Raw genomic sequence first — 22,271 nt, 5'->3', positions numbered from 1 at the left:
CGTGATATTTTACTCGGCTTTCCATGTTCTCGGACGCAGAGTTAACGCCTAAATAGCGCCAAAATGAGCCTGGCGGCGTTCCCGTGATACAGCAGTCACTGGTCCAAGTGATAATTCTCAGAACATTCACAGTTTACAAGTTGTAATTATGAGTTCAGAAGCTAGTGAGGGCTTTGCCGTTAATAGTTTTGCCATAGAAACACATCAGCTTGAGTCACGTGTTTTCATCTCGGAAATACGAAATGGCGGGAAGCCAGCTTTAGCTACAGTTTATTAAGTTTTAAATATGGATATTTTTCTTACAAAAACGAAGCGATTCACTTTAAAAGGCCTTTAATAACCACCCAAGCCGTGTGGAGTGAGGATGGATGCACTTTATTGGACTTCAAACTCTTAAACCCCATTCAGTGCCACAATATAAAGGTTGGAAGAGCCAAGACAATTGTATTCGTCTGAAAGAAGAAATTCATACACAGGATGACTTGAGGGTGAGTAAATCATTTCTTTTTTTATTTTTCAGTGTAAACATGCACTTGGATGTGTAAAAACGCAAAATCTTACTTTAAAATACAAAAAGTAACTTATCTTACCTTGAGGGCCGCATTTTAGAACGCGCCAGATGCCGCTAAATAGAACGGAAACGGTCAAATGTGTCTGTCAAGCTTGTTTAAATTGAAAGAATGTGTTCTGTGTAAACGGACCCTTAAAAAATACAAAACAAGTGACGTAGTAAAAAGACTAACATTACATTAATTACAATAACCTTTATTAAAGTCCTCCGAGTTATTTTATTATTCACAAATATCAGGCCGCGGAGTGCCGCGACTGATCAATTTAGACTTTATAAATGTAAAATTAAAAACATTTTTGTCATAAAATGGCCAAGAAGAGTCACACAACCATTCAGATGCAAAATTATTTGTATTGATAGTTCATACATTGACAAAGCTCTCATTCCCTTCCTTCCCATAGCATTTGTAGTCCATATGTTTTCCTTTTCAATTAACATTATACAAGTCAAAATGTAAAACCTGACCATTTTTTTTTTTTTTTTTTACTAGGCAAATTAACTCCTGAGTCAATTAACTCTATTAACATACCTGAGTTAAATGAATCGTCTTTTGGTAAATGCCCTCTGGTGTTAGAACAAAGGAACGAGAAATTTTACAGGGGTTTTGCACAGCATCTCATCATCAAATATCTAATACCTTTAATAGCCAACTATTATCCAAAGATCTGTATAATGCATGTACAACATACATCAGGTAAGCACCAGACATAAGATCATGTTCGATTTAATGTTTTGGATTTTTACATTATTGCCATTGTAAAATACAGCTGAGGTACTATTTAATTTTATTCTGATAGCACCTTTCACATGTTATACAGTTTAACATGCCTCATTTTTATTACATTATAGTATTCTGTGCGTATATTAAGAAGAGTGTAGTGGCTTAGATTTGAGTAAAAATGAAGTAAGACCAATACATCATGTTTAGGCTACAGATATTACAATACTTGTAAAAATGTGCATGTAGATGAAAGGCGACAGCATTTGGTGAAAACCAGTATGCTGTAACAGTGTTTAAGGAAATATAAATGACATATGTAACATTCATTTTGATGAACGACATGTTAAGTAGGCTACTAAAGTTGAATCTTTGTTGGAGCTTTTTATTTATTTTATGTAAATATTTCGCTGTGTATGAGTTCTCCAGTTTCAAAAAATCAGGATCCACAATTGTGTGAAAAGGCAAATGTCCTGAAAGGCTCTGCTCGGCGCGTGCTTGTTTACACAGTGCTGCGCTCAAAAGCCCGTGCTATTCAGCATGCCATAGGCCTTATAGAGTTGTTTAAGAAGCTCTCCTTTCTCCTTCGCAGGAAGGAAGCAGGACTTAGCTGCATTTATATTCTGTGGAAAGAGAAACAGATAGGATAATCCAAGTCATTTTTTGCCATGATATGAGCAAATCAGAATCTATAAGAGCCTGTTTTGGCAAACTGCATCTCACCAATTTCTTGAAATCCTCTTCAGTGAAGTCCATGTATTTCTTCGCCACCTTATAGTCTGAGTTCAAGGTGGAGTCGAAGATAGTAGGGTCATCTGTGTTTAAGGAGTAGTTAGCTTTGTCCTTCTTGAATCTAAACACACAAGACTTTTAAAATTCAAACTAGTCAACTGTGGATTATTTTAAATGCTGGGTAAACACAACGCCGGGTTATACTGATTCACGTTCCCCTTGTTCCCATGCCAAAACACCCAGAAAACAAAGCACGTGCATATGATGCACTAACACAGTATTGTTTTATATTGCACAAGTTTGGCAACGCAAAAGAGGAGCATGCATTAGAAAAAATTAAGCAGTATAGTAAATAAACCTTATCACATGTGATGAGAGGATGTTTGTTGAAGTCAAAATGGCATAACATGCACCATTAAGCTGTTCACATAATACCAGGAACATGCATTAAGAAAGTAAACAGTAAAGTAAATAAATCTATTCTCACGTGATGAGAGGATGTTTGGTAAAGTCTGGGTCACATGCTCCTGTCAGTCTGCTAGAGACTGGACACATCTATAGAAAGACAACACGCATGCAGTCAGGATCACAATTGCACTAAAACATTATGTGGATTAAAAGCCTCCTTTAAACATCTCATAAATATTCCGGGATGAGAAATATAAATATTAGTGCACTGAGAGACTGTACAGTCACATTTATAAACACAGATGTAAACACAGGCTGTCCACCAGAGGGCAGTATGAGATTACATTTAATAAAATTCTCCACTCAGCATTTCCCTGTCCTGTTTCTGTCCCATCATTAATATAAACGGATACAAAAAGTCTGTTTTATCTGACACACCCAGATCAGTGGCACCTTGCATAAAAAGTTAGACTAGTTTTACAAATTAGTCATCGATTTTTTTTTTTTCTTTAAGGCTGGTTATAATTTTATTTAATTTGGTTAAATAAAAACGTGTTGAATCCAAAAAGTAAGATCAATTGCTTCTTGGCTAGATGCTAGTTGGTCAGACTAGTTCTTAAGACACTATCTTAACATAAAGGCTACTGGCAACAGGTCATGAAGTACATGGCTAACAAAGTAACAAAAACACTGTTGCATAAGAAAGATATGCAGCATTTGCATATTTGGCAATAAGGTGTAGTTATCTGTGACACACACGCAACTATATAATTTAATAGTTTGCATACACCACCTGTCAAAAGTTTTTGAACAGTAAGATTTTTAATGCTTTTTTAAAAGAAGTCACTTCTGCTCACCAAGTTGGATTTATTGATTTACAAAAAAACAGTATAATTTTTAAATATTTTTACAATTTAAAAATAATTGTTTTCTATTTGAATGTATTTTAAAATGTAATTTATTCCTGTAATTTCAAAGCATTGTTACTCCAGTCACATGATCCTTCAGAAATCATTCTAATATTCTGATTTGCTGCTCAAAAAAACATTTATGTTTAAAACAGCTGAGTAGAATATTTTCATGTTTTTTTGATGAACAGAAAGTTCAGAAGAACAGCATTTATCTGAAATAGAAGTCTTTTGTATTATAAATGTCGTTATCATCCCTTTTAATCAATTTAAAGCATCCTTGCTAAATAAAAGTATTCATTTGTATTATATCTTTCCTAATAAAAAATTATATTTACTCCAGGCTTTTAAACGATATAGTGTATAATGTTACAAAAGCTTTTTATTTCAGATAAATGCTGATCTTTGGATCTTTCTATTGGATTCTCAACTGTTTTCAGTAGTGATAACAGCAGTAACAAAAAATGTTTCTTAAACAGCAAAACGGAATATTAGAATGATTTCTGAAGGATCATGTGACTGGAGTAATGATGCTAAAAATTGATCTCTGATCACAGGAATAAATTCCATTTTAAAATATCTTCAAATAGAAAACAGTTATTTTAAATAATAAAAATAATTCAAAATTGTACAGTTTTTGCAGTACTTTGGATCAAAACATGAAAAATGTTAGTGTTCAAAAACTTTTGACTGGTAGTGTATACACTACTCACTAAGGCTATATTTGAGCAGAAATAGATTAAAAACTGTGATATTAAATAAATTACAACTGTAAATTGTTTTAATATGTACATTTTTAAAATGTAATTTAAAATGAATTTTTAGCAGCCATTACTTTTTAAAGCATTTTAATATGTTGATCTGATAATCAACAAACATTATTATTGATGAACATTATTGAAAACAGTTAATATTTTACTTAATATTTTTGTTTAAAAAAGCAGGATTCTTTGTGATATTGTCTTTGCTGTCACTTTTTGTCAATTTAATCCGTCCTTGCGGAATAAAACTAGAAATCTTATTGACCCTGAATTTTTCTTCATACATCCACTAAAACATCTTTGGACAAAAGTAGGTTAAAAATCATACAAAAAATGGCTTAGATAAGTGAAATTAGTTCTAAGGAAAGCTTTATCATCACTGCTCGCAGATGCTGCTTTTTTACTGACCCTAATATTGGGCCATTATTGTAGCCTATGTGAGCACTTTGACCAAGAATGGAGTCCAGTGCAACATGACGCATCGTAAAGTCATCCACGATAATGGGATATTTATCAGAGGAATGATGTAAATGCATGTGGGTGTGTATCTCAAAGTGATTCTGTAACTGTCAGGAAGCTGGCATCCAGTCTTACCTCAAAATGCATGTTTTGTTCAAGCAGTTGTTTATACAGAGCTTTATCTTCAAGAGTGTGGTATCCATGTCCAATCCGTTCTGCTTTGAGAACTTCCACAGCCTGCAAAGCCAATGTACATGTTTGGAGGAGTTGGCACATAGTTTCGGATTCAAGGGTGTTTTTTTGTTGAATGACATTTTGAAAAATGAGCGGTGGTGGTGGTGGTGTTTTCTAAAATTTCTGCCTTTCATGATTTAGTACTCTGGAAGGAAATGTACTTCACAGGCAGAATTTCCGTTAAAAAACAGACTGTATTACACAATTTTCCATCTGTACAACAGACAGCAGATGGTGAATTATGTTTTTGTGAGAAGCACATTTTCAGTGGTTGTTGTGTTCTTGCTGAATACATTATAATAAATGCTGAGAAGAAATGGAAACTCATACCTCCCTCACCACACTGGCAGAGCCCGCTTCACCTGCATGCACTGTTCTGTGCACCTCACTTCTGACGGCTTCCTGTCAAAAACAAAACCGTGAACTCACAGCTAGAACATCGCCAGCGACATCTGTTTTTCTGCAAAAGCACCAAGCAGTATCCAAACACTACAGCATCTGTAGAATGTGCTGTATTATGCTTGCCTCATTAAACAAAAGATATTGCTTTCAAAAGCTGTGTTTGAAAGCTTCGGTTTAGATTATAGGATGATAAGGATCTTGTTTTGCTTCCTGAACATCTCAGCTGCATCTCTTAGTATGCTAATGGTACAAACAGATGTGTCTGTGTTATCTAAATTATGGATTATACAAGAGTTTCCAAGTCAACAAAGTACAGTTAAATCTTTCAAAGTTTTAAATACATCAGTTAATCGAACAGTTTTACTGTGACGTTAGACTTGTACTTGTAAATAGACACTTCAAATAGGCAAAGTGATTTGTTTTTGCTAGGAAATGCACTGTCACAAGGGAAAGATAAGACATACCTTGACGAAATGATATGTTGATAAGACATACGATTACCATTTATGTTCTATGTAGTTTCTGTGAATCCTGTACAGGCAGTTTCATAACAGGCATAATAAAGATGACTGTAATCTCTCAACAGATTATCCACTGAGAAGAATGCAGCCAGAGATGTTTTACAGATTTCCCAACTGAAAACATTTCGCAAACGCAGCTCATATGGAACGTGTGTGTGTGTGTGTGTGTGTGTGTGTGTGTTTTCTTACCTCAAACGCTCTCTTGTGTCCTGGGTACGCCTCACAGTTCATGGCTTCATCTCCTGCAAGGTCTATTGCCACAACTCCATCGTTACGATACTTCTTACACAGCTCCACGACGTCCATAGACCAATCTAAAGCAATAATAAGCATTAAATTGTAACAGTCAATGATTTGGGTGTATTGTCATTTCCTTGTGATATATGCTGCATATATAAGCCAATAATTGCATGATATGGCAAATTCTATTATATGATTTAGAATGCTATAGTTTTAAAGTATGATCAAATATTATTTAATATTTTATTAAAATATTATAGTGTTCATATTTACAACAAATATTAAATAAATAATAAATATGTTAATTATTTTGTGTGTTTGTGTATATATACACTACCAGTCAAAAGTTTTTGAACAGTAAGATTTTTAATCTTTTTAAATAAGTCTCTTCTGCTCACCAAGCCTGCATTTATTTGATCCAAACTACAGCAAAACAGTAAGATTAAGTATTTGTACTATTTAAAATTTCTATTTTTTCTATTTGAATATATTTTAAAAAGTGATTTCAAAGCTGAATTTTAGCATCATTACTCCAGTCACATGATCTTTCAGAAATCACTCTAAGAACAGCATTCATCTGAAACAGAAATCTTTTGTAACATTATAAATGTCTTTATCATCACTTTTCAATTTAAAGCATCCTTGCTAAATAAAAGTATTAATTTCTATAATTTATTTCTCAAAAAATAAAATACGGACTCCAAGCTTTTAAGTGTATAATGTATAATGTTACAAAAGATTTTTATTTTAGATAAATGCTGATCTTTGGATCTTTCTATTCATCAATCCTGAAAAATAAGTACTCAACTGTTTTAAATATTGATGATAATAATAATAATAAAAAAATGTTTCTTGAACAGCAAGCATATTGAAATTTCTGAGGGATCATGTGACACTGAAGACTGGAGTAATAATACTGAAAATTTAGCTTTGATCACAGAAATAAATTACAATTTAAAATATATTCAAATAAAAGCAGTTATTTTAAATAGTAAAAATATTTTACAATATCACTGCTTTTGCTGTATTTTGGATCAAATAAATTCAGGCTTGGTGAGCAGAAGAGAATTCTTTAAAAAACATTAAAAATCTTACTGTTCAAAAACTTTTGACTGGTAAGTGTATAATGCAAAAAAAAGATGCAATTTGGATTGGAATAAATAAGCCTTGATAAATTCTGCTTCCAATATTGGTCTAACTGACAGTAAATTAATGTAATACCCGTATGTATAATATCAGCCACCAATATACTAAGCACCCCTCATAGAAAATGTATTAAGCATATGAAACTGTACAAAAAACGGATGCATTAAATTGATCAAAATGAAGTAAATAATTTATGGTAACACAATATTTCTACTTCAAATAAATGCAGTTATTTTGTACTTTCTATTCAGAAATGAATCCTCAACAACAGGGTTTCTACAGTAATAGTAAATAATACTATTAACTGTTTTTAACATTAAATGTTTCTTGAGCACCAAATCAGTAAATTAGAATGATTTCTGAAGGATCATGTGACACTGAAGAATGGAGTAATTATTCAGTTTCACAGGAATAAATTACACTTAAAATATATTAAATTAGAAAACAGTTATTTTTAATTGTAAAAATATTTCACTATATTAGTGTTTTTACTGCATTTTTGATCAAATAAATGCAGCCTTAGTGATCAAAAGTTCTTTCAAATACACAAAAAATCTTATGCTGCGTTCACGCCATATTGTAATTACCATAATTTCGAGATGACAACATGTGACGTTCTACTCTGAGCTGTTCATGTCCTCAGACTCGGAATTATGCTTTTCTATGGCAACACTATCAACGCCAAATCAGAGCCTACGTTGGTCAGGTGGTACAAGTCGTAGCTCTCAGAAGACTCTCAGTTCACAAGTTGTAATTACGAGTTCTACGAGGATGTGAACGCTTTTTACAAGTTGGAATCTCATAATTACGGGAATTCCAGTATGGCGTGAACGCACCTATACAACCCAAAACTCTTGAATGGTAATGTGCATGACAAATCTCTTCAGTTTCAAGAGTTGCAGAGCACCTCTGTTTACAAAACACATGAATCACCAAGGCTTCTAAATTCATAACACCATTTCCAAAAAGTCCATCTTGACTGAATTTAAGATGGAAACAACCAAATCTGAGCCAATCTGCAGGAGGTTCAGCCTGTGCCATGATTAGGACATAAGCACGCGGCGGCTGTGGATAAATGGGCTTTAAATGTAGGTTGACAGTGAGGCGTTGCCTCTCAAACACACAGCACACTGGGTGGGGGTGGGTGGGTGGTGCAGAGCTGAGAGTATATTACTTGGCATGTGACGCAAGCAGCACAGAATGGACCTGACTTTGGTTTTGAAGGCCTTCTCTCCCTCTTTGAACCCCTGGTTCACCAGGTCCACCACTTCATCAGGAGTGATGTCTCCCCTGGGAGGAAGAGGGGAGGACAGGCAAGAACAGGGTTATTGTGCAAGAAATAACGTAAACCGCCATGATTGCTGTAACAAAAGAACAATAGACAATACATGGCATAAAACAGCTTTTGAATGGAGCAAATATGGTACACATACGGTTTTTGGTCCCAAGGTAGAGGATCCAATCCCTTGTTGGCCAGCAGATGAGGGCTGTATCTGGCTTCAGCATAGATAACGCCCTCTTTGGCCTTTGTCTCTACAAACTCATAAGCTATTCTCTTGATGGCCTCTCTGTCCCCTCTGTAGATGGAATATGAAGCAGATAAGATATCATGACAACCCCACCCCACTTGCACCCCCTTCCCCAATAGCCCCCCACTACCTTCAAGAACTACAGTTCCTCAATACCTTAAATGAACACACATACACACACACACACACACACATGTACATAAATACCAAGAATCTTATCTTTTTTAGCTTGTTTGTACTTTTCTAAGAAATTTTGTATTGCAACACTTCTCATGTTACATCTGTAGAATCGCTTCCTTTCACTTGGAAGTTGCTTTTGCTAAATGCAATGAGCTTATTAGACTCAGTTATATAAACACACAACAGTTCTTTCTAGTCCTCGAATCTTATTGGCTGAGAGGAGTGCAATATTCTAGTGATGGCAGAACTCCAAAAGGTTCACCGTTTGTATCACTCCACTTGTGGTATTTCTTTTTGTGTTTTTTCAGGCAAGCTGTACCTGTTTAGACTTCAAAAATGCGCTTTGTTGATAAAGGTAACACCTACAGGTATTTGAAAAATGAGCTCTAGGGTGTCAGTGGCCATTCAGCACTCATGAACCCGCCAAGAGCAGCCTTACCTCGGCCAGATTTTCTGGAATTTGCTGCTGGTTCTGATGTCTCTATAGTGGTTAAACATGAGATATAATTTGTTTTGGTCTCATTAATCTATTATTTGTTCCAGAGCAAATAGGCTGAGGGCAAAATCTCATCACATTATATTTTATGCATATTTAATGCTGTATATCAGAGCACTGCCTTTGTACTTTTGAATTGCCTAGCAACTTTTATGATGACTGTTGTTGTTTATTAAATATTGGTATTCAATAAATAATATTTTATAAAATTAATATTTAATAATAGTATTTGTTTTTGGGAAATGGTGTGCGTGTTTGTGGTGATTTTATTTACAGTATTCATCAGATGGTGACAGGAGACTGTTTTTGTGAACGAGTTTGCAGTAAAGACTTGTATATTGAAAGAGACTGAAACAGGGTTGTAAACAAGAAAGGTCTTTGGACTTGTAACAACACATTGTAAAACGCAGTTAACAAATGCACTGAGCAGCACTGTAATCGGAAATCACCCTTAACAGATGAAAGGATAGTACAACAAAGATATCGCTTTCCTCAACGAACATTCAAACTAATGTTTTATTGTGAATATGAGATTGAGTGAAAGAATGAATGCTGTATCAGATGCAGGTAATCACACTCGTTTAGTCCATCACTCTCTCATAATACTCTACATAATACAGTGAGCTTTTAATACAGTAATACAATAAGCTTTCAATGAAGCAACTCAATGTTCCTTTGTTACTAATCTTAAAGTGACGTTTTTTAAATTAGTAACAGAGACTTGGGCCCAGCTGTTAAACTGTCAAATTGAGATTTCAATCCGTGGCGGAAGGAAATATTTCTACACAAAAGAAGGTGTGTATATATATATATATATATATATATATATATATATACTGTATATAAATCAGTATATGTGTATACTTAAAGTGGCCCAAATTAAAACATCATCTAAGAATGTTCAAACAGATTTAAGTAGACTATAAATGCTCCAGTTGTTTTATGACGTCATAAAATTATAGCATTCATGACATCTTCATTTATGGACACAGATAGCACATGCTTCAGAGAGATGTTACGTGAATGACTGAATTAACTTAATGAACTAGATTTTACTTTCACTTACACATTCATAAAATCCTTCTTTATTGCATAACCATGCACTTGTTTCAAGAACACCCACAACTGGAGCAAGATAACAAAGGCCATAATCATTTTTACAGCTCAGTAACACTTATGCTATGATACGTATCTTAAACAGCTAACTCACACAGTTATTTCTTCTTTTCTTTTTTTTTCTTTGTTTGAACTTCCTCTTTGAGTCACATTATGCTTGAAAATGCAAAAAAGGGCTATTTGATTGCAGCAACAAAACATGTTTTCAGGTTACACCACATGACATGCATTGAGCTTGTCTACAGCACTGGACAATAAAGAGCCCCAGTGGGTGCCAAAAACAGCCAGCGAGTTCTCCATGTTGTTGTGGGGGAGGCACATGCTGTAAACAAGGCCCTTTTAAAGCTTCTGAGGACTAGAGGTTCATTTTCAATGAAGCATGTCAGCTGCCGGCCCACAAAACTACCAGCTGCACTGCTTTTCATGTCTTCATGTCAGAGCGTCTATCTCTTACTTTTGTGAATCTGAGTGGAAACGTGTGGAAACTGCCTTATTATCAGACTCTTGTTAGGAGGACTGTGTGCAAGGGCAACAGAAAAGCCTGTGCAGAGGTTATATGTCTGTTGCTATAGCGACACGTGGTGAAGGTGTGACACGAGCTGCATGTAAAGATGTCTGCAGGACATCAGAAAGGATACTATGCCCTTGAGGGTGTATCCACCACTAGCGATATGGTGAGGCTCTCTTACTTATTAACCACTTGAGCAATGCTTTAGATTTGTGTCAATAATAGAGTTAATATCCATGGAATTAATTTTTTACTTCCATGTGGTGAAGGGCGCAACTGCATACCATACTGAAACATTTGATTTATGAGGAATCTAATGTTCCCAGATTGAAAAAAATCTAAAGAGTTTAAAAGGGAAATCGGATGCAAAAATCTCCAAAGGATCTATCAGTCTCAATTATCAAGCTGTTTTGAGTTTCTGAGCAGTATGATGTCATACTGCTCAGGCCCCGCCCACAGCTGCTGATGGACTGTCCTACATTATCATATTTCCGCCATCACCCTGACATGAAACTGACGCAAAGCTCAAGCTTGTGGTGTGAAACAGGCGTAATAGTCTTTTTCTTCTGACACTGAGAACGCAGTGGATAAGTTTTGTTTTTGATGGTAATGTGCCACCAAATACACAAAAAAGGAAAAGAGAGGCGGGCAAGCAGAGCTCATTAGCATTTAAAGAGACATGCACCGAAACACGTCGCTTTGAACAGAGCTGTTTTAAAAGGGTAAAAAGGGTGACCAGTGAGTATGTTGCAGACATTTCATAAAGACCCTAAAGAATCATACCAATTTGTGGAAAATGGGCATTTGATGTCCCATTTAATATACTATAAAATCCAAAGAATTTGTGGGACCTGGATCATTCAGGTTACAACGCTGTAAGAATCAAGCGTATGTAAACTTTTGAATGGGGTCATTTTTATAAATTCAATTATTATTTATAATATTATTATTTATAATATCTTATTCAGGTCAGTACTAAATAAAAAATAACATGCATTTTGTATGATCCCTCTTATTTGGTAAAATAATTCATATTTTGCAGATTCTGCAAGGTGTATGTAAACTTAAAACCAACTGTATTAGTCCCTAAATGGTGCACTTTAGTATGAAATATTTGAAAGGGTACCACTTTTGTACCTTTTTTTCTGAGTGTAGTTTAACTTTCAAAATGCCTTAAAAATAGCAATTATTGAAGCTGAACTTTCTTAAGAAATCGATATCTTGAGAAAATGTAACTATTTTATGAAGTGGTGATTTAGGATTTAGTATGAATTCGTACAATGTCATTTGTACGAAAACAAATGACTATAATAAAAACAATAAGCACGAAGGTCTGCACATATACCTAATCATCAGTGGCGGATCGTACAAAAAGGATCATACAAAACGTAAAAGTGCTGTTCAGAAGCCTTTTTTTCTGTAAGGGAGAGTAGTCCTGAGAAACAAAAATGTAACTGTTACTGGTGGAAAAACTTGTAAAATGTATAATGTCATAAAATCATTAGAACCTATTTTCTAACATTTTCCTCCTGCTCTCCATGCTGTTTAAATGATAAGGCAACCATGCAATCTTCAAGCAAATTGGCAACACACTTTATTTAGAGCCAGCAGATCTTTTCTCGGCACAACTACTTACGCAATGACATGCATGAAGTGATTGAACTTGCCAAGGAATTCTGTGAGTGTGGTCGGCTCAGACACTTTGCACAGGTCTCTCATTTCATTCTCGCTGCTCACAGGTAGAGTGATTCCCCGTCGCCTGCGGCACAGTTACACCAGAGGTCATTGGTTAGTGCTTTGAAAATAGCCCGAGCCTTGCAAAATTTTTCATTCACAGCAAAAAAAAGACCAAAACAGATCACAACATTATTACTGACCACGGGCTGTCAAAATTAATCATTGCATAAATCTATAAAATCACTGTAAGTAGTTCATATTTGATTTTAGAACTGCAGTGAAGGTAAGATTAGCAGTTAATATTGACCTAAATTTTGGATTGTTCCTTTGGCCTCAGAAAGCTCAATGTTTAACCCACAAATGTAATTAAAATAATTATAATTATAACACTAATATGCTTAATATTATTATAAATGCTTACTTTAAGTATTATTATATATAATTACTAATTGTATAAATAATTGTTAAAATATAAATCTTTTCTGAGTAAGTAATATTTTTCATTTTTGGTGAACTTTTCCTTTAAGGAGCTTCTGAGTCACAAGGAAAGACATTTAAATGAATAGTTCTCAGTGTATTTCTCCCAGAATGTAATTGGAATACACGTCACTTACTTTGCTACTTCTACAATGGTCTTTATTCGAATGGCACCATCAAGATGCACGTGTAGCTCAATCTGCAAAGACAAAAGAGCAGGAATAAAATACATCTGTATTTCAACGCCCACTTTTTCACACCACCAAACCACGTGACAAATGCTGTAAGATACACTTGTTGATGGCACAAAGCAGAAACACATCCGTCAAAACGATGAGCTCAGCTTTCAGCCTGTCGTATTCAGATAGTTAGTGTAGTCTCCTTCCCGCGCAGCTGTGAAATGCTCCTCGTGAAGTGCATCTAGAATGTGGAATGCACGACCCGGTGAAATGAGTTCAGTGGAAAGGCCCGGAATGGCATGGAGGGCTGTGAGAGAAGTGAATGTAATGGCACCAATCTACTGAGATGTACTGAGAGAGCTGTAATGACAGATGACCAAATTAAATTGTGACTCCACTTCACCACCAGCTGGGAAACAAACAGCAAGGAGGGTAGAGACAAACCATAAAGAAAAACCCATTAAGTTTTGGCTGTTGGGGATTGCAAAACCCTTCCATGTGGTGTTAACTACTCTCATATGTTTAACCACTGACTAAAGCAATTGGCTTGTGCCTTTCTTTTCACATTGTATTATTTGGGTACAAGAGTTGTTCTTTAAACTATACAGTTTACCACTATATAGTCAAAATAATACACAGAGAAGATGCCAGTTTGTCATACGTATTTGTTACATTTTATTGCATTTGTGTAGTGGTTCAGTGAACTAATTCAAAAAAAGATTCGTTTGACAATCGATGCATACTTCTAACACAAAAGTTGAGTTCATGAAAGTTTGAGTTAGAATAGTTTGCAAAAGCATGATTATTAACACAATGACGCTCAAAAGGCACTAGTAAATAGATGAGTTTAAAAATGTTTTTAAAAAAATCACAAGGAGGACATTACGGATGTATATTATGTCATAGAATAAAACCCTAAAATGTATTAATCCATGTGCATTATTGTTGTGCAATATTACTTATGTATAGTTTACAATGTACAATAGTACTTAGGCTATTTACTGTACTAATTGATATATATATATATATATATATCCACTTAATTATAAAGGCATTATATTTAATTAATTAATTATTTAATTATAAAGTAATTATACATTTGTGTGTTTATCTTAATTAGAAAGTCTATTTGTGCACTTCAACAAAAACACACCCAGAGAGTGCACCAACATGTGCAATATTATTTTTTTACTGAACTACTTTTTATAATGTGTATCTGTTTAATTAGACAATCTGTTTATTTACCTTTACTAGAAAGTCTATTTGTACACTTCAATAAAAAAACACCTAGAGATTGCACATGCATTTGAAGTTCACGCTTTCACTGTGCGATTTAGTCCAGGAAAATACATTTAGAATTCCCCCAAAATTCAAGGTATGGGGGCATATATGCCCCTGTGTGACTTTTATGTCTTTTATATTTATCACCTGATATAGTTAATATCACACAAAGAGTGATGTTTTTCTCCAAATATCAGCATGATTGCAAATGTGATATTGATTTTTTTTAAAACAGTCCAATACACACGAAGTTAATTTTAATTGATTTCAGATGCAACATTTCTTGTTTTTGCTGTATTTTGACAATGAAAGTTAGTCAACCTGGTCTCGAAAACCTACCTCTGGGAACTTTGTCGCAAGCGGCAAAATACATAACATATTCAATGTGAAATGTCCACTGGGTGACGCTAAATTTTTTTTTTTTCCTGAAACAGATGAACATACATATGGGTTTTATGTGACATTGGTTTTGTACTTTTCACCGCAGTTCTGACTTGAAATGTCCATTGAGTGGTGCTATAACTCTATTGCTCTGTGATGTTTTAAAATAACGTACTATCTGCACTGCACCTAAACCTACCCGATAGTATGAACAAAAGTGAATGTGACGTAAAAACGCAGTCACAAGCATGCCGTTTTAGCTTGCTTTTTCGATCTATCAGCTTTCAGCTCTTTCATCGTGAGTCATGTTTTTCATGGGATTCATACCCAAGGATTGCGCATCCTAAGTCGTTTGAGTTACCGAGGAGGTTTGTTATGTCCGGAAAGCAACACATACGGAGCTGTAATCATAACTGTGTACGAAAATGATTACCAGTGCTTGCTGTTTTACCACCTCTAGTGGACATTTCTGTAGGAAACGCCAGTGATATATGGTACATATTTGTATATTTATATAATATGATATAGTTAAAGGAGAACTCTTCCACTTCCAGAACAACAATTTACAAATAATTTACTCACTAGTCGTGAAGAAATTATGGTTTTTGAGGAAAGCATTTCAGGATTTTTCAACATAAAATATAGTTCATTGGTACCCCGAATCTGAACTATCAAAATGTAGTTTAAATGCATTTTCAAAGGGCTCTAAACAATCCCAGCTGAGGGAGAAGGGTCTTGTCTAGCGAAAAATTGGCCATTGTTTTCAAAAAATAAAAATTTGTATACTTTTTAAGCACAAAAGCTCGTGTAGCACAGGCTCTGGGATGCGCGCCCACAGGTCGTTTTCAATTTGAACAAATGTGACTTGTGAAGAATGAGTCGTCTTGGGGAGTGATTCGTTCAGTCGTGCATGCGCAACATCTTATTAGGCTCTGTACTGGAATTAGTTCACCTGTTTCGAGTCTTCGGGTTTTTCGAGTTGTTCGTTCATCTTATGGGGCTGTCACGTGATGCTGATTTTGCTAAAATGAAGGAAATGACTCAAAAAAAGATTTGTTTATTTTGCTGAACAAGACTCAAAGGTTCTGTAAAATGATCCGAACTTCCCATCACTACTATGAATCACATCTTCGAATCACCACAAGTTCATCATCTGTGGCTCAAAAAGGTAGCGTATGTAGAAAAATTCCATTTTATTTTCTCCTATAACTTTAGAATCATCCGACATCATTGTACCTTTTTGTTTGTAAACAGCGTTTGACTTACTTGCACTTTCTTAGTCTTTGCGCATTCGCTTTGTAAACACAGGGTCTGTGGTTCCGCCTACGTTCCACGTGACCTTTCGACGTGATTCAATAGTACGTGAACGCGCATCCCAGAGCCTTGTTACACAAGCTTTTGTGCTTAAAAAGTGAACAAATTTTAATTTTCCTAAAAAAATGACTGATCGTTTTGCTAGATAAGACCCTTCTTCCTCAGCTCGGATCGTTTAGAGCCCTTTGAAGCTGCATTTAAACTACATTTTGGAAGTTCAAAATCAGGGCACCAATGAAGTCCATTATATGCAGAAAATCCTGAAATGCTTTTCTCAAAAAACATAATTTCTTCATGACTGAAGACAGAAAGACATGAACATCTTGGATGACAAGGGGGTGAGTAAATTATTTGTGAATTGTTGCTCTGGAAGTGGACTTCTCCTTTAATATCAGAGCCATTGAAAAAATGTATATGACACAAGAATGATATTTTTCTCCAAATATCAGCATGGTTGCAAATGTGATAATGATTTTGCAAAACAGTCCCATAGTCCCAAGCAGTTAATATTAACTGACTTACATTTTAGACACAAGTTCCTGTTTTTGCTGTATTTTCGACAGCAAAGATAGTTCCAAACAAAGCCACAGCAGAACGGTTTTGCATCTCTGAACAACACACAACGGTGTTTCGTTACTGAATCAATCAGCCCTTTGAACGAATCAGTTGAATGAATGACTCAGTGACAATTCAAAATGAAACATGAAATGGCTTGAAAACGAGATGACTGCGTCAGTTTAATAATAATGAACGAAAAGTTAAACTTATGCATGCGTTTAATAATTTGAATTACAATTATAATTTATATTTAATACGTTATTATTGCATACAGTTTTATAATGTACTACAATACTGAGGTGCAGATAATTGCCACTATTTGCAATATGTAGTATAAATAGCAGAAAATCCTGCTAGGTGTAAACAGAATCTACAGCTATTTGCACTTAGTGTAAACATTAAGTGTAACAGGGACATGAAATATTAATATACATAAATATGCCTCCTCGTTTTAAAACACCACCACACGCCACTGGTGTAAATGCATTCATTTGATTGGACACAGCCCTATAGTGTCTTACTATTTAAATTTATTGATTCAATTTAAGAATTTGACACAAAAGATGATGTATACATTTAATTAGGTTAGAAAAAGGCCTTATAAAGGTAAAAATGCCCATAAAAGATAAAAATCAATTTAAACTTTTTGGAAAAGTTAATTTCTGTTACTTCTGCAAACTAATCACTGCACAGAATATGAAGAATATTAAAAAGCTTTGGGAGTCCACGGCAGTCCTAAACCTGCCAAAAGACCAGTACAATAACACGCTCAGCAAAATATCATCTAATTATCGTTATTGGCAAAATTCCAGAAAATATTAAGATATCATTTTTTTTTTTTTTTTTAATTATTATTGCACACCCCTACTGAAAGTGCTAAAATGACTTGCTTTTGGCCTACAAAAATACGTAATTCCAGCAAGACTTACAATGCAGTCTCTTCTCCATCATACAGTAACGAAGTTTGAGCATGCAAAAATGCGAATTATATGTTATCATCAGTAGCTGTTTATGTTAATCTGGCTGAAAATATTTGTTAGCGGAAGACTGTTTTGTCAACAATAACGAAAAATGCACACCTACGCATTAACAGCAAAAAAAGCAACACAACAAAAATAGTTTAAAAGAATCCAATCATAGCCAAAATAATGCAAACGCACAACTCAAACGAAATTACATGCTAGGGGCAAAGTGAATACTCTCTTTCGATATCAAATCAAAACACGGACATAAAGCATAAAGAATTCACAGCACGGCATGCTAATTCCAATGCTATTTCAAGAGATTTGATTTTTTTATGTAACCAGAGATCAAATTTGGGGAAATAGGGAGTTCACAGGAAATTCTGTGGAGAAAACAGGGTCACAGGATCATTGTGCACGTGTGCTCACACAGCTGTATCACATTTTTACCAAACTGCTCTGCACAACAACCTAACTAATGGCTGTTCAGTGGATCGTATTTCCTCTGTGCCCTCCTATACAGTTAACACAGCAGATAAAGACACTTGCAAACAAAACAGCCCCTCACGCGTGTATGATAAGAACCAGATACTGAAAGAAGTCAAGACTTATTATGCAGTGTAATCTCCAGGGACCAGCCGGACACAAGAAAGGAGACTGCAGAGTATTAAATCCCTTCCCCCACCCCCAGAGGAAAATGTGGTGTGCAAGCCGCCTTTTATATCAAATGATATCAATACACAGTTCAATGATGGAAATGCACACGGCTTTGTAAAGGCTTTACTTGAGGCGCCTGGTAAATTTACGTAATCGCAAAGCACTCAAAGCAAACTGGCCTTGAAACGGGACAATAAAACTATTCTTTACATTCTTTTGCAGTACAAAAACCAAATGTGAAGTAGTCAGTCATAATAAAAAGCAGTCAAAAGTGAGGCTTTGCAGTCTGATAACATCTAAACCAGACAACTAATGCTTGTATATCAAACATTCCTGAATTTTGGGAAGACACTGTGTCTCTGGCAGATCTAAACAAGGATGATGTCACCTCTAGTGCTTTCATTTCATTGGTCTTTAGCTCTCAGTTACTTGGATCAGGTTAACACAGCATGAGGCCCAACGAGACTACTTTCCTCAAGCACTCTCTGCATGGGTCTTCATGCAGTATGTTTATTTAGTAAACAACAATATCACGCATTCATGTTGAAAAAGCTTATGTACGATGTTATGATGAACAGGTTCACATGCTCTACCAACTGCCATGTGCTCAAATATCAAATGGAAGACGTTGAAGTGGAAAAACTGTCTTGTCTGTACAAGCCTAAGCTGCCATCGTTTTCATACTTGAATAGGTTCATATGTGCATTGCAGACGACTGCTGTAGATGGTCTAATATTAATGTCACTGGGTAAGAGGGCGGGGTTAAATATGCATGGCTTGCATTTTGTTTAAATATTTATAAGCTTGACTTGCTTGCAACTGCTCACATTGTGGCATCAAATGACTTTTAAAATGCAAAGTTTGTTATCAAAGTACTTCCTTGTTTTTAAGGTGTGTTTTGTGTGTAGATGAGTGATTCATTGTTGCGTGAAGGTGTATTTGTAATTGTCACTGGATTAATATAAATCACTTACTTGTCAGTTGCTGTTAAGAAAAACGGGCTTGTGACCTTTCAGTATTGTTTCACTGTGCATAATCATGTGAATTATTAGTTTTGGAACAAAGTTCTAGGCAGCTGATAAAATATGGAAGTTACTGCCTGTTAAGTGTCAATTAATCTGTTGAATTTCTGATACAGCAGGTTTTACGAAGGGTGTGATTTAGGGTGAATTGTTTACCACCTACAATAAATGTAACTCTTTGTTTTACAAATCACCATAAAACTGTTCTCTTAATCACAAATTATACAACAGAGTAAGGCTTTTGAACGTGTTTACAATGAGAAACCCAAAGAAAATGCTGTGTTTAACCAGGGCAGCCTCTCACACTATACTCTCTATACTGCTGACTCGCACTGAAATTATTGTGCAATTGTGCATAAGGAAGAATAACGCTTCAATGCTACTTTCAATGATGCTGGCGTCAGTCCTTCACCTGCTAATGGACAGGAAAGACATTGTGTCGACTCTCATATAGGTTATTGACACTTCCACAAATAATTTGCTTATCGACATGTTTCTGGTATCAGTTCTTCAGGCTGGCTTCTGCTTGCTGAGTCAGTACAATAACTCCAAAGGGCAGATACAATGTTCTGTGTATAATCTCAATGCAAGGCCAAGAAGTGGAGCGTTCTCTCTTTCATCGTTCCTCTGTCAGTGTGTGTGGCATAGGTTAACGTATCATAAATATTCAATTAAGAATTAAAATAAGTCAACACCTTTATTTGAATCACTGTTAGAATACTGATGCATCAGATTATTTTAGAATCATGACTGTTTCTAATCCTTATTTGACTTAAAATGATTACACAAAAAAATACTTGTAACATTAAGTCCCTTATTAAGCATCAGATTTAAGAAAGCTTTAAGGCTTACGCCTCTAAATATCTACATTCACCAAGACATAAATGATGGCATGCTAATCATAAAAATTTCTTTTATTAAAACATGAATTTGTTCCACCTCGAATGTATGCCTATATGTTTTAGAATAACAACAACAGTAGGGTAACAGTAATGACACTACTAACCTTAGGTTTATCAAATGCTGGTTTTCCACTCTTTTCTGCCATTTTTTTCTGGTTTTCCATTCTTTTCTGCCACTCGAAGTGTGAATCTGTCGTGATATAACTTGAACACCCGCTTTCCGGAACCTGTCAGCTCAAGCAGCGAAGTTTAGCTTCCCCATGCGCTTTACTATTATACACTCTCCAACCCAGGCGCGGACAAAGAACACGCCTTGTGGACAGATAATATGAGAGATGAACCCCGCCTCAACAACATCAGCGTGCAAAAAGCAACTAAACACGGCTGAACACGTTCAGAAGAGTGACAACAGTATCCGAGCAAACTAAACTGACAACCGCACCTGATTTACGCCATGGGAAGAGATTAAAGCGGAATCCTATTAGAAGCTTTTTAGGAACACAGTATGCCACATCTACGCTACTACCGACCCGACGCGAGATACTCGAATGCTGAACCTGTCAACGCTCCAAACCAGTGTGTCGGAAGCGTTCTGTCTGCGTCGCGCCGCGCTTGTAATGTTTACTTAACTAGTTAATAAAACGTTTTACTTTATAGTAGCTAAAAGAGGTTCCGATTATGGTTAGTGTATGTCAGTATGTGACCTAACAAGGAAGAGTCTAGTCAGTTTCAGGAGTTTCACGAGTTTCTGTTACGTAAAGACTAACTAGACCTTGAGATACTTTGTCGAAGGGTTGTATAACCCATGCCAAATGTTTCAATGCAAAGTTTATGATTCTTGACTGATTCTATTAAATGATTCATGACTGGAACAAACTGAAGTAGGTAAACGATATTACAATATTAATTCTTGATAACTGAAGACTTTGTTTGAACTTTTTTAGAACGTGGCAAACGGCAGTAAAATAATCGATTTTTAACTAGTTTATTGAAAAAAAAACAAAACCTATTCAATCAATTCGCAGAAACTGACTTGGACTTTCCATCGCCCCCTCGTGTGCAGTGTTGGGGAGTAACTAGTTAAATGTAACGGAATTACGTAATTTAGTTACAAAATAAATGCTGTAAGTGTAATCTGTAAACTGTAATTAAATTAGTTCACTTTTGAATATGTTGACGATTACAAAGAGGGTTACATCTCAATATTTTCAATTCACACACATACAGATTTGATTGATTTCTTTCCCAAACTGCATTTTTAACTGCTTTAAAATAGGTCACCCTAGACCACAAACAGTGTTGGGAAGGTTACTTTGGAAATGTAATAGGTTACAGATTACAAGTTACTTGATTTAAAATGTAATAAGTAGTGTAACTTTTCAATTACTTTATTAAAGTAATGTAACTTATTACTTTTAATTACTTTTTGATTGCTTTTCTAAATTTCTAATATTTTCAACTGTTAATCATTTTGAAACATTTAAACCAGGCAGAGTTAACCTTACAGTAGCGTTCAACACTGATTACTGTCAGACTTTCAAAATCCTTTATCACTTGAATTAAGATTATAAGTAAGGGATAATATACATCTTTATTTTGCGATAACAACTGGATGAATGTACATTATCTCACTTATTACACAGCTGCTTGATAGATTTTTTAATACGTTTCGTGTCAAAATTATTAGACACGAAACCCTGATCTGAGCTGAAATATTTGAACGCAAAGCTTCCATGAAGAAATCAGTGGCTAGCAAACGGCAAGTTCAAACTAGACATTTTAGGGATACAGTGCAGTCATACCAGTTTTTTTACACAATATTTCACCACATAAAAAATTAAGTAGTAGTAGTACTAGTTTGTTAGTTATCTTATTTTCCATTACAATGTAAAAAAAAAAAAAAAATGGCAGCAACTGCGTTTGTATGAAACA

At 35.2% G+C, this 22,271-nt stretch overlaps 1 protein-coding gene across 1 annotated transcript; it reads right to left on the bottom strand.

Moving 5' to 3' along the window:
- Positions 1 to 902: 902 nt before the first annotated feature.
- Positions 903 to 21,031, bottom strand: ada (adenosine deaminase). Its single transcript, XM_051097278.1, has 11 exons — positions 20,444 to 21,031; positions 13,221 to 13,282; positions 12,566 to 12,688; positions 8,534 to 8,677; positions 8,275 to 8,390; positions 5,904 to 6,028; positions 5,122 to 5,193; positions 4,693 to 4,794; positions 2,509 to 2,576; positions 2,013 to 2,142; positions 903 to 1,912 (listed from the first exon to the last, which is right to left on the bottom strand). The coding sequence occupies exons 1-11, from the start codon at positions 20,501 to 20,503 to the stop codon at positions 1,808 to 1,810; spliced, it is 1,107 nt and encodes a 368-aa protein (XP_050953235.1). The 5' UTR covers positions 20,504 to 21,031; the 3' UTR covers positions 903 to 1,807.
- Positions 21,032 to 22,271: the final 1,240 nt, after the last annotated feature.

This window comes from Labeo rohita, chromosome 23 (genome assembly GCF_022985175.1).
Source record: "Labeo rohita strain BAU-BD-2019 chromosome 23, IGBB_LRoh.1.0, whole genome shotgun sequence".
NCBI lineage: Eukaryota > Metazoa > Chordata > Actinopteri > Cypriniformes > Cyprinidae > Labeo > Labeo rohita.
The sequence above is the reverse complement of the archived record's forward strand: the minus strand, read 5'-3'. Positions and strand labels throughout refer to the sequence as shown.